The sequence below is a fragment of the Phyllostomus discolor genome, chromosome 6 (assembly GCF_004126475.2).
Source record: "Phyllostomus discolor isolate MPI-MPIP mPhyDis1 chromosome 6, mPhyDis1.pri.v3, whole genome shotgun sequence".
NCBI lineage: Eukaryota > Metazoa > Chordata > Mammalia > Chiroptera > Phyllostomidae > Phyllostomus > Phyllostomus discolor.
The window spans coordinates 27,302,942-27,316,740 of NC_040908.2; the positions used below are offsets into that span (position 1 = coordinate 27,302,942).

Consider the following 13,799-nt stretch of genomic DNA (forward strand, 5'->3'; position numbering starts at 1 on the left):
GGAGTCCGCAGCGCCACTTGTTGGAGGCTGGCTGTCGGGGTCCCGGGGCCCCTCGGAAATGAAGTGTGGGCAAACAGAAGGCTCTCAGATGAAAGTGATCTAGAAGGACCCATGCTTAGCTAGAGATGCCTTTCTCTAAATATCTAACTTCATTAGATACGAAGTTACCTAATTCTATATGTAAATTCCCTTTCTGTATTCCCAACAGGAGGTTTAACAGATATCAAGTTGTCTAATATTAGTTAATTTTAGGATTTGTTCAGACTTTAGGTCAGGTTCGTAACGAATGTGTTGTTTGTTTCCAGATTAAACACAGAACTTGGCATTTAAAATCATTCTGAACTATTTCACAAACAACAGAAAAGTGGTCACATGCATGAACTAGCTCATATCACCAAGTTCCCCCCTCATTATTGCTACGTAGACAGCAAGTTTTTCAGATTTTAGCGTGGGCTGTCTGCAGGCTTCTGAAGCCTAGCAGATCCGACAGGCCCGGTTCTGACGGAAGCGTCTGCAGGGAACCAGCCCTTTGTTGGGCGGAAAACGAATGAAACCAAATGACCGTGGAAACCCAGGTGTGACACAGTGTTCCTCTGCTTCCAGGCGGAGTGCTTTAGCTGGTCCTTTTGTGGAGGCCCAATGGGCCAAGGAGGCCTCTTCTCTTAGGAGTTATACAGAAAGCACTACGAAATAGGAAATTCTGCCTCTGAATAATTTTTATGGGAGTATCTTAATTCATGACACGTGTTTTAGAAAACACCATCTAGAAGAAACCATTAATGAAAATGTTTTGTGAGGCTTTGGGGGGACTCAATGCTTAGCCCCTCTAAATGCCTCTTCGGCCATTCTGCTCTGCTTCACCGGGTGACGTCAGGAACAGAGCAAAAGTGCCAGTAATTGATTGATAGAACCCTACAACATCATTAATGGAGTATGAAAATCTTTAGTATGGAAAAACCTCATGTTCGTGTCCTTGACTTGTATATCCTCCTAGAAGTTCTCTTCATCACTTTTCTGGTGAGTTTCTTTCTGTTCCATGAGGCCTTGCTAGTCACTGTTCTCCAGAACGTGTATGAAAATGCCAACACTCAGAGCTTGAAGTATTTATGCTAAGATGCACCCTGTGAGAGATAAGAATATTATCATGTGTCTTAGATTCAAGAACTATCCCACAAACAATTACATTCAAGAGATCATACATTTCTGGGTTTCAGGTAAGCTTGGAAATTGAACAATGCATTAAAATTAATTCCTTCTGGAAACGTCACTAAACCATTGTAACAGGATGTGTTTAAGACATAAATCTACACGGATGATAAAATAAGGAAACATACAAGAGCCTGATTTGGAAGCTGAGAAGCAAATGAATGAGAAGTCATATCGACTTAGTAGATATGAGGGAGCCAGCAGTTAGGAAAGTTGAGAACTCACCCAGTTTGTACTTCTGAGATATTGAAAGGCTCAGGAGTTGGTGGCACCCGGAGATTCTAAAAACAGGAGTTGAAGGGGGTTGAAGGAAGGAGAATTGGTTAGAAATTGTTTAGAAAGCAGTTATATCCTCATTCCAGGCTACTGGGCAACTTCCCCTTCTGTCCCCCAAACAGAAGAGGGGGTTTAATCTCTGCAGAGGGTTAAACTCAGTTTTTGGATGGCGGGGCACCAGGCACAGTTCCAGTCGGACAGGGTGCCAGACGCGGGGTAGAGGAATGAGGTGAACACATGCAGGCTGAAAGCTGAGCCTCTTCACCCACATCCTGCCCAAATACACTCAGCCCTCCTCTCCTCCAATCAGCCTTTTTATCTTCCAACAATTACATTTAAGCAAACAACAAATAATTACCAGATATCTGGGGAAGCTTTTAATGTGACAGGTACCAAAACCTGTAGACAGAAAAAAGCAACAGGAAGAAAACAGACTATGTAAAGATAAGAAAACTAAAAACAAACTATAGTTAATATTTTCAAATAATTAAGAGTTGTCACTCATAAAACAGGAAGGAATAAGATGCTCTAAGAGAGAAATATTCAGAGAACAACCTTAGCAATAATAGCATAAATGAAAAGACCAGTGAAAAGATTGGAAGGTAAAGTTGAGGAAATTTCCAGGAAAGTAAACAACAGTGAGATGGAAAGCAGGAAAGAAAAGTTAAGAAAATTAGAGGATGAGTTCAGGAGCTCCAACATCCAAATAATAAGAGGTCCAGAGAAGAGAGACAAATACAAATGTTGGTAAGCAGATAATCAAAGGGACCTCCCATGCAACTTTAAAAAAACTGAAGAACATGGAGTTTTCAGATTGAAATTGCCCACTGAATCATGCAAGTTCTCAAACATGTAGCTTCCACTCGCTGTTTCTCAAGATGTTACTGGAGGTTCAGTGGGTTGGGCATCATCCAGCAAACTGAAAGGCTGCCTGTTCAATTCCTGGTCAGGGCGCATGCCTGGGTTGCGGGCCAGGTCCCTGGTTGGGGGTGTGCAAGAGGCAGCCAATCGGTGTTTCTCTTCATCTTCCTCCTTCCCTTCCCCCTCTCTAAAAATAAATAAATACAATCTTTAAAAAAATAAGAAGAAGAAGTTACTGCAGGATGGGTTGCAGTAAAATGAAGAAGTAAACCAAGAAAGGAACACAAAGGATAGAGAAGACGAGAGATGCAACACAAGAGAAGGGCGAAGGGAAGCCTGAAATGACAGTGAAGGATGTGGGTTGGGCGCCAGGCATAGAGTGTTCAGTCCGGACCAGGCAGGTCAGCCGCACCATGAGGCTGATGGCATACCCAGTGTGAAGGAGAGTGTGTATCAAGAGGAGAAACTGACAATAGCATTTTGAAGCTGAAGAACAATCTTAGAGAATGAAGGGGGAAAAGACAATTTTAAAAGCCAGCGGAAAAAATATTATAGATGAGAGAAAAAGTAATCATAGCTTACTACAGGACCGTTTTGTTTCATGATCTGAATAAAATTGACAATGAGTAGAGATCTTACCAAAATCATAATATATCTATCTGTGCCGGGAAGATGGTGGCGGATGGATGGATAAGGAGCCTGGTATGTGTGGTGCGGGGAGAGGAGTGGAGATAAAAGCAAAAAGAAAAATACTTCTCTTCCATAGATTTTACCTAAAACTGAAAAATCAGAAAGTAAAAATACAAAGATATTATGTAGAAATGTGGAAGCAAGCACCTGAAGAACCAGCTAAAATAGTTGAAAGCAGCAGTGTCCGAGGAAGGAGGAAATGGGGGAGAGGGGCTGGGGACTGTTCGTCTGAACCAGTCTCAGGGAGCTCAGTGGCTCTCTGAACTCTGGATATGTATAACACATTTAAAAATAAAACCCTTTTCAAAAGGCCATTATATTTCCACAAACAGGAATAAGAACACTGTTTAAAGTAACAGCTTTGTGGAAATGTAATTCACATGCCATACCACCCACCCTGTTGTCTGGGGCACATTCACAGGCTGTGCAGCCGTCCCCACCGTCGGTCTCAGAATATGTCATCACCTCTAAAAGAAACCTGTATCCAGTGGCGGTCAGTCCTTATTTACTCTTAGCCAGCCCAGCCCCAGACAACCACCAGCCTGTGCTCCGTCTCTATGGATCTGCCTGCCCTGGATGTGTCATGTAGGGGGAAACACACACCACAGGGTCTTTCGTGCCTGGCTTCTTTCACTTAGCGTAATATTTTCATGTTCCACCCATGTTATAGCATGACTCAGTACTTTATTTCTTTTTATTGCCACATAATACTCCTTGTCATGGACATAACGTGTTTTGTTTATCCATTCATGAGTCGATGGGCATTTGGGTTGTTTCCACTTTTTGACTATTGTGAATAATGTTGCCATGAATACTTGTGTGCCAGTTTTTGTGTGGATGTTTTTTTCTGTCCTGGGTATAAGCTGAGGAGTGAAATTATATGGTAATTCTACACTTAACTTTTTGATGAACTGCTAGATTGTTTTCCCAAGTAGCTGCACCATTGTATATAATCTCTCGACATCCTCATCAACATTTGTTTCCTGACTTTTTTTTTTATTATAGCCATCTAAGAGGGTGTGAAGTGGTATCTCATTGTAGTTTTGATTTGCACTGAGACAAATTTTAAAATACAACATGGTAGAAAAAATAAGTTGTCAAAGCCCTATCTCGGCAAATAAATGCTCATATTAGGGGTGCAGTTTGGTAAACATTTTTGAAGGACAGTTTGATATGTCAGAATGGGAAATGTACTTAACCTTTGACTAGATTTCCCATTTCTGGATATTTGACCAAAGGAGAAAAATCATTTGGTGGGGAGAGGGTAGGTGGTCTTCATTGTATGACCATTCATAACCTCACAATACTAAAAAACTTGGAAACTAACTTAAATGTCTGACAAGAGGAAACTGGTGAAAGAAATGACTATGGAGACATAAATTATCTGTGCAGTCATTAAACATAGTAATAGAGGTATAGTATAGTTTTATTGCCATTGAGATCTATCTATCACATATTGATAGGGGCAAAATCCGATCATTGGATACCTGCCTAATAAAACCCCATCTGTGTATAGTGTCTTTATGCTTAGAGAGATTTTTTTTGAAATGGTGTCCAAAATGTTAATAGTGATTATATACTAGTGGTGGAATTTTAGGTCATTTTTTAACTTTGTACTTTGCATTTTTTTTGTATTTAACTTATTTAAAACCAATCTCTGTATTTTTTTTGAGAAAATTATAAAACTATTTTAAAAGACTATGTGTTTGAGAAGTCACATTTTGTGCTTAACCTAGGCTTGAATTTTAGTTAAATACCCTTCATTATTTACCCTAGGGTAAATTAGGGTATTCCATAATACCCTGTCATTATTTTTTAAACCTCAAACCCATCTACTAAAGGTATAAAGAAATTCATTGTTGTGGTGATTATATCCACCTGGTATGGGCACTGTCCTGGGCTTGCTCTTCAGAGAATTTTGTGACCTTCAGCCTTTATAGAGTTATTTTTATGTGGAAGTGTGCCAGGTATTGGAACTTGGGGGATGTGCCAAAGCTCATGGGTAGGTCAAAGGTTCATCTGTTCTAGTTGTTGGGACAATTGTTTTGGGTTCACATATTCTCTCTTCCAGTCCTCTCTCCCCCTGTGCAGGAGAATAACATTAAAAATGATGAATTTCCTTTGAGCTTGTTATGAGTTAGGAACTGTTCTAAATACATTTCATGTATTTTACTCATTTAATCCTCACAGAAAAGTCCTGTGAAGTTGAAACCACAATTATGTTACTTTGTAGAGGAGGAACCTGTAGAAGCACAGAGAGGTTAAGTAACCTACCCAAAGTCACTCAGCCAGGAAAGGCAGAGCAGGGATGGAGCCCAGTGAGCCTGCTTCCAGAGTGCCTATGATCCTAGCGGCTACATGCCACAGCCTCTCTGGCTTTATTCCTAAATATGACTCCAACCACTTTTTGTTTGTTTACATTGTTTCTTCCCCACATGTCATTTCCACCGGAAAGGTCATGGTTGCTGAGCTAGTGAGTGCGCCTGACCGCGCTTTCCTGCAGCACATGCTCCGTGGAGTCAAATACCCAGCACATCTCTTTGCCGTCCAGAATATTTGCCCACTGATTCTTTTAAGATTTTACCTTTTGTTTTTACATTCTTTTTCCTGCAATGTTTGGATTTCTTATTCCTCAAAGATAGAGATGCATCTGGGTTTTTGTTTTTTTTTAACTGTGTTTTTAGGTGGTTCGGTTTTGCATCAAGACCTATCAGAAGCGTGCGGAGAGCTGAGACAGCGAGCCTTCCCTGCCCCTCCCCAGGACTGGCCGGCCTGCGCAGCCGCGGGCCGTGCGGGGTGTCCGGGCCGGCCTGAGCCTGCAGTCTCACCACGGGGAAATCCTAGTCTTTATAAGGCTGTCTTTCAGTCTGATTGTAAGAATGATACATATTTATCGAAAAATTTAGGGAAATGCAAAAAGAGTAAAGAAAAATTAAAAGCGCTCGTAACCCTACCATCACGTGACAACCAATAGGAACTGTCATTTCCTAACGTGCTGGTCTCCTCTGTCAGCGGGTTCATATTCCTTCAGGAAGACTATTTCAGTCTCCTAAATAAATGATTCACAGGTGATGGTTTTAGAAAATGCCCCTCCGTGGAGTTTAGAGGGCAGGGTCATGGTTAAATTGAAAGATATACCAGAGCTGGTGAAATTTAAATTTCTTAATTTTACATTCTAGTTTGATTTTTATTAATTAAAGAAAAGGAAAAACTGTGCATATTTTAAAAAGTTGTATGGAATCAAACAAAAACGTATAATGACCTCAGCGGTTTTATTTGCTCCTGTAGGTGACTTCCCATTTATTTTTGCTTAACATGGGTTGCGCGTACAGCAGGGCTCGACTGGTGCTTATGAACTGGCTGCAGAGAAGGCTCCTGTGTGCTTCCCTAAGATCTACCTGAAATACCATTAAACTGTAACTTTTGATATCGGTAGTTCGGCTGTTATTGTATTTGCTGTTTTGTTGTGGCTGAAATTTGGTAAGATTTATTTAGAATATTGTACTATTTTCCCGGGTTATCCATCTCAGCATTAAAAAATCAGCAACAAAAGAAACTCATGTGATACATTACTCGTAATAATCATGTTAAATTTGACTCACGTTGAAATGGCTTATACTGAACATTATTTTTTAAAGCTATTTCTTGAAAGAATGACTGCAGAGAACGAGTGCAGAAGAGACTTCTACAACGGTAACAAACAAAAACTATCCCCTTGTGTTTTCCAGGCATCTGGCCGGCCGAAGAGGTTTTGGCTTACTACTGCCTCAGGCACCGCGACGTATTCAGGTACAAAGCTGCACTTACAGATACCTTGTTTAGCCCATTATGGGCATTGTGTCTGTGTGTTAAAAATTGTTATAATTGCATTCTTCAAATTAAATTATTTAAAATATAAGAAAGAAGGAAAGAAAGGAAGGAAGAGGGAGGGGGAAGGGTCAGAGAGAAGGAGGGGGAGAGAGAGGGAGGGAAGAAAAAGGGAACAGAAAGACAGGAAAAAAGTTCACAGTGGAAACATGTTGCTTCTGAAAAAATCTGAACTGCCTTTGGGCGCTAATATTGCACAGCAAGCTCGTTGCTTTATGTCAAAGACTTTTGATTTCCACTCACAGCTTTTCACTTCACTTTGATTTGGGGGAAACAAAAGTGAAGCTCTAATCAATCCTTACTGATGGTAAAGGTCAAGAAACAAAAAACAATGAAGATATTCTTTAAACTTCTGCTAGGGAAGTTACTACAGAATTTTTCATAAATAAATACCCCACAGCTATTATTTAAAGATGCCATCCCACCCCTGGTTTTAAAGGTGTTTTATACTTAACAACATGGATTTATAAAATATAGTAATTACAGATTCATGCTACGGAAATAAATGTTTTCAACTGTCAGCATGCATTATAGATCAAACCCATGGATGAGATTTAGGAAAAAGGAAGAAAAAAAGGCTCCTTTTATTTAAAAATTCTAAAGATGTTTGGTAGACCCAGAAAATATAGGTTTTTCATTTTAAACCTCATTTTATAAAAGTCCTCCAATATAGACTTCCTGAATAACACATTACAATTCCAGACAAGCTGTTGGTGATCATGGTGAGTGTGTTTTAACAATATGTACTTACAAGACTGGGTCAATAATATACATTTTTTGAAGCTCTATGGGTCCGTATTTACCAACCAGTCTATAATTGCTTGAACAACTAAATACTCATTAAGTGTATTTCGGACTATGAATGTTCTCGTTTGGCTTCTTCTCCTCCCCTTCCCTCTTTTTCCTTCTCTCCCTCCCTTTTAGTGCCGCTTCCCCCCCACCCCCTTCTGGTGAGGTAATAAACTTCCCAAACTGGGAAGAAGAAACAATCCAAAGAGTCTAAGCATATAAAATAAGAACAGGGCTGTACTGAATCTGGGCTGCGAGCTGCCCTGGAAGTCTGGCATTCGCTCATCTCGCTGTGCTTAAGCTTGACTGCAGCCCCAATCAGCGAGCAGCGGGCCAGGGCGAGAATGTCACACGTTGAGGACTGATATTTAGGCACAAAGAGGAAGGTAAGTGCAGAGTGCCACATTAGACTGTCAGCTTTAACTCTGAGCCGCTTTACTTGGGAGCAGTGAAGTCAGCGCCCACTCATTACTTTAGCCTGGGTTTGCTGGCTGTAACCACATTATGTCCCTGCATTGTTTATTCACTGTGCTGTGTTGGGGTCAATTGTGATTTAAGTGTTAATTGCTAAATGCTCTTTGTGTAATTGTTCTTTAGGGGGGTAAGTCAGCTTTCCCAAATGTTTCAGTTTGTTTTAGATTTTTTTTTAATTCAAGATTGCATTTATTTGTGTGTGTGTGTGTGTGTGTGTGTTGTGTGTATGTGACTATAATATAGGTATATACACACTCATATATATTCGTCATTTACTTGTCTAACTGTTTTTGAAGGAATGAATGTGGATTAACAGTGTTATCCTTTCCTAACAATTATCTTTCGCTACTCTAGCTAGTTTAGTTCTAAAAGACAGCACCATTGACAAGGGAAAAAAAGGGAACCTTCTCAGATTTTTCAGCTCAGCGGTGGTAATGTTGCAGTGAACACTAATGAGGGAACCCCCACTGATTTGCCTGCTTTGTGACTTTTCTATTTCATAATTATTTTTAAAACGCAAAACGACATGAGGTAGCCTCGTCTTGTCTCTACAACTTCCTGGTAGCGCCGTTCTTACTGCAGATGGCAATTTGTTCTTGTAACATATATATCTCTCTGACCATTTTCATCTAATTTGTATGGGTTCTACCATTTCTTTTCTCTCTTTCAGGGACCTTGCTGTGTGTGAGCTAGGGGGTGGCATGACATGCTTGGCTGGGCTCATGGTAGGTCTTTTCTCAATTCCAATCCCATTCAGAGGGAGGAACAAAAGGGAAAATGTTCCAGGGCCTCCAACTGCTGGGTCAGAGAACCGTCAACAGCATCAGCTGCGGTCAAGCTGCCGGGTCTTGAGAGACCTTCTAGATTGACTTACTTTCGGATCATATTGATTTTATGGTTGCCTCGATGAGTGGAAACATTTTACCTCAGTGTAGTCAATATCGCTTGTCGTGACATTCCAGGCCTCGCACGGTCTTTCCTTGCCATAGTGAAAGCATTTTTTTTTTTTCAGATTATAGTCCTATTTGCTAAGATACAGGAATAGCCCGGCGAATCACAGTTGGAGCACCATGATATAGCTGCTAATGTTTTGCCTGCATTATTACACCAACAAACATGATCCAGAGCGCTCAGTAATTAGATTCTTTTGAATTAGATTGGCCATTCAGGAACGTCGTTCCCCATTCTCTGGGTTCTGAGTCATGTATTCAGGAGATACTATGTAGCAGCACAGTGCATTAGACAAGTTTTTATGTCTCTACAAATAAAAGCATATTGTTACACTGATTGGCATTTGACAAACCTGTCGCTCTTACACAATGTGTCGAGGTTACAGCCCAATGTGCGAGCATGTCAAAGCTCACAAAAAAATTACCCTCACAAAGCCATCTGCCTGCAATGCAAAGTTATATGAAGGGCATCAGGCAGTCAGACAGAAGCAAGCTGAAAGGCAGAGTGACAGCCTTGTATGATGGCTCTACTAGATAAACAGAAGCCCACAAATGAAAGCCTCTCAGAATACCATCATCCGCTGTCACAATGCAATTACCGAACAGAATGATAGCAAGATAGAGGCTCCCGCAAATGGAATGATAAAAGTATTGACTGATTTGATTGAATGATTAAAATAATGCAGACATAAAATGAAAAAAGATTGAAGATTGTTACAGAGAAATAGGTGAGGAAGCATGATACTGAAGGCTTGTCACTCCTGTCTTCACTTCCACACAGACAAGCATATTTGCTCATTGTTTGCTGTGCTCCTTTTTTTTTTCCAGGTTGCTATTTCTGCAGATGTCAAAGAAGTTCTGTTAACTGATGGGAATGAAAAGGCCATCAGAAGTATCCTTATTCAGATAGAAAACAGGTTTGTTGTGCTCATTCCTTTTTCCCCGCTGAGTAACAATTGATATAAAGAAAGGCAGCATGGGGTATTAAAAAGAGTTCCCCCATACACATGATAAGTAATTAAGAAAAAGTAAAAATATATGGAACTCATTGGGTAAGACCAAGTTTTTTTTTTATTTTGGTAGACTTTTATTGTCATTTTTCATTAAAGGAGCCTGTGATTTGTGGACCACTCAAGGTGATATGAACATTTGTTTCAGAATAATTTCCAGGCATTCTTATTCTTTTATTTCCATTGAAATTCACTAGTATAAAATAAGTTACTTAATATTTATTGTATTAGACACTGCTTACAAAAATTAACTTCCTCTTCATTATTACATTTCTTGCGTTTAATATTTTACTTACGTGCCACGTAATATTATACCTACTCTAATTGCTGAGGAGTTGCTTCTATCTCCCTGCTGGAAAAAGCTATCAGGTTTTCATTATTTCCTTTTATTTAGGATTATAAAAGCTATCTCTTTTTTTTCCTGCCATGCTATTACAGTTCAAACCCCATTATATTAGATTATGCTTTACTAATATGTACACAGAGTTCATGAAAATTGAACTGTACTTTAAGAAGAAGCAAGCATAATTTGTGGCTACTTTAGCAATCGAGCTGATTTGTTCAGGGGCAGTTAACAGCCATTAGGAATTGAGAGGAAAAGTGGAAGATATATTTGCTTTGGATTTTTTGGTGTGCCTTACATTTACATTGTGAAGGAGGTAATCTCCTTATTTGAATTTGAGACTCCTAAAATGTCAAAGCAGGTCTGATTTTTTTGTGTGTGTGGCATCTTACATAAAGGCTTTTTTTGATTTTCCTTTTCTACCTCCGCTATGTAATTTTTTGAAAATGAAATTCGCAGCAGCTCCATCAGGCTGCTCACACGGGAGAAGGAGGTATGAGAAGCACAGCAGCTAATACTGCTCAGCAGCACTCGTGTGCCCTGTGGAGCCCCACCCAGCTAATTGCCTGGCAGACTTAAAAAAAATTCAGGAAGGAAAAACAGCCAATCACAGTCTTGGCCTTTCACACAAGGAAAAGAGATCACAAAAGGTGCTTCCTTTTTTAAAGTGCAGGATTTTAATCATGACTGTCGCAGGTTTCTCAAAATATTCCTGAAGATGAGCTGATGTTGTTCATTCACTCTGCTTTTATCCTGAGTTATTTCGTGCACTGTATCATTTCACTGTGCTCCTCCTCCGCACGTCAGGGAACACACAGAGCGAGAGGAAGCCAGGTATGCTGGCTCAGCCCCAGTGGATGTGTTCTTTGAGGCGGGGGGAGCCGAATTGTTGGACCAGAGAAGGTCATTTTAGCCACAGAAACTTTCAGAGTGGGCCCAGCAACCTGAGGTTTTTCTTAAGTCAGCAGGTGTCTTATTTAATAGCCTCAGAACTTTTAACAAACTATGGGAAACATCTGTAGTCAATATGTAAATTTAATTGTACTAAAATTATTATTGAGTTAAACTGCAGAGCTTCCAAAGAGGGAAGCAATGCCAATGTCATTAATTAATGCACCTTTGCTTTAAACAGCAAAGATGCCATGCCAGCTCTTGAAATCAGAGAGGAAATCTCAGATTCTGTATTCACTCTGCTGGCCTTTCAAAGAAATGATTGGTACAGCCCCCTCCCAAGAAAATGGATTTTTAACATTTGGTCCTCAGAAGCTCAGCCCTGAGAGTGCTTTATTGTGCTGGGTTTTACAATGGGTTTAATATAGCAGGGTGCCAAAGGGCGGGAGGGGAAGAACTTTACAATGTAGATAAAGTAGGTCCTTTCAGGATGCAGACCAAAACTGGTAGTGTTTTATTTCATCTCTCAGGACTTTCCTGGTGGAGTTCAGCGTTTGTCATGCAGTTGTTCTATGTTTGTGGGCATTTTTCTGTTGTAACTAGATCTAATTTTTTAAAACTAAGAGAGAAAAAGCATGCATAAAGCCTTAAAAAAATCGGCTATGTGTTTTTCCTGGTCTTAATACTAATGATATTCTTGATTTACTAACAAAGCTCACAACTGGCGTTCATCGTAAGCATTTTTAACGAGTGAGGTTAATATGAATGAAATTTTTGTTTCTGTCTGTGTGCCCATTTTCTGTTAGAATAACTAATTCACTGAATCACATACTGTTGATGCGCATAGATGGAAACAGACTCATTTAAAAATTACTGTTTACATCTTTCCTTTAAAATTTTACGAAGCCTAAATTATATAGCAGTTGTAGGATATTATTCAAAAATTACTTTGTAAAAAGTAAAAGTGGATGTCAACAAAAAGGGGGGGGGTGAACATTGCCAGAAGCCAGAAAATCTCTAAGCAAAGCTGCTAATTATTCTTAATGGGCAAGATGAGCACATTAAGAAACAAATGAATACATCAGCGAAATGTAATTGAAAATCGACCTGGCAGTCGCACATCACATCTGAGTATTGGCCTGTATATTATTCTCGTCACTTTAAAAATTATTTTTGTTGTTCTTGGCATCTGAATTTAATGAGTCTAACTGAGCCTTACTTCCTAGTCTCTTAATCTTCTAACATTCTGATTCTTACCTTTTTTAAAAAATAAAGCAGTTCCTGATATTCCCTTTTTATCTTCTGTTGTTTCTGTTTTTCTTTAAACATTTGAGGCAATGAAAGAATACATTCGGAATCTTTGTATCATAGAACTGTAGCAACCAGTTGTGAGGTTAGTTTATTTATTCCTAAAATGTATTATGTGGATTGGCTATGTCTTCTAGAGCTTTCTACCTGGACCCTGGAAAGCTAGATGTTGATCTGAGAGTTGTTCACCAGAGATATCCAAAAAGAGATTAAGACTTCAGGTGTAAGTGAATGCTGTAAATCCTGCATATTTTCTCAGACTCACGGGTAGATGCCCATGGGCTTCTCCTTGGTCCTTAAACTAACTGCACTGCTGGCTCTCACACACAGCCTCTACCTCCGAGCTGCCTCTCCTCACAGATGCCGTAATTCAGCTATGCCCAAACAGAACAAAGGACAAGTTAGAAAATGACATTATTTGGTTCATCTATCTCTCAACTTTATCCTAGAAGAGTGTGCAATATGTTCCCTTTTCTTTGGCACTGCCCTTTTAGTGGAAGGAGGGCTTCTCCAAGTAAAGTGACCTCCTAAAGTAGAGGGTGGGGAGCAGAATGTCAGAATACATCTGTTCAGGTAACTTTTTAATACATTTTGCCCACAGATAACTATTACTCCATAAAGTTTGTGGCTGGTGATGGCAATGGCACAGCAATAGGGGAGAGAAAGGATATACTCAGTTGTTTTTCACGCTCAGCTTCTTCCAGACCATAATGAATAAAAGTACAGCCCCCAAAGGAGAATTTGCCCAACACCAGCACCCCGTTTTGGCCCATCCTTAGCAAACACCGAGTGTGTTATCTGCAGAACGTGGCAATGCTCAGTGACCCATCTCTCGTGCTCCTGACCCCAGCATCTTCTCTGCACAGTCTGCACAGTCTGGACCATGATGTGAAATGTAAGATTCTTCAAAAATTGGTAAATTTCCTGTACATTTTAAAGAAGATACCTTTGGCTTAATATTATTTTAACAGAATCCCTGATTTAAGGGATAAATAAAATAAGCTTCATGTGGACTGTGCAGCCTGTGTTGTGGGGTGGGTGAGACCTCAGGAATGCCAGGCCATTGTCCTGTGCCCAGGCCCCTTTCTGGAGTGCCAGTGACAGCTGAGATGTTGATGCCAGTTCTTCTCCTTA

The 13,799-nt window shown here is 40.0% G+C and overlaps 1 protein-coding gene across 2 annotated transcripts in view; it reads left to right on the forward strand.

Moving 5' to 3' along the window:
- The window catches only part of CAMKMT (calmodulin-lysine N-methyltransferase), a 342,165-nt gene that overhangs the window by 282,073 nt on the left and 46,293 nt on the right, over window positions 1-13,799 (forward strand). The window contains exons 4-6 of one of the 2 annotated variants that reach the window (XM_028517156.2): window positions 6,762-6,822; window positions 8,834-8,888; window positions 9,942-10,005. In XM_028517156.2, the coding sequence (XP_028372957.1) occupies window positions 6,762-6,822; window positions 8,834-8,888; window positions 9,942-10,005 (180 nt within the window). Of the gene's footprint in view, window positions 1-6,761; window positions 6,823-8,833; window positions 8,889-9,941; window positions 10,031-13,799 lie in introns of both variants that reach the window. The other variant, XM_036027915.1, reaches the window with a different exon arrangement.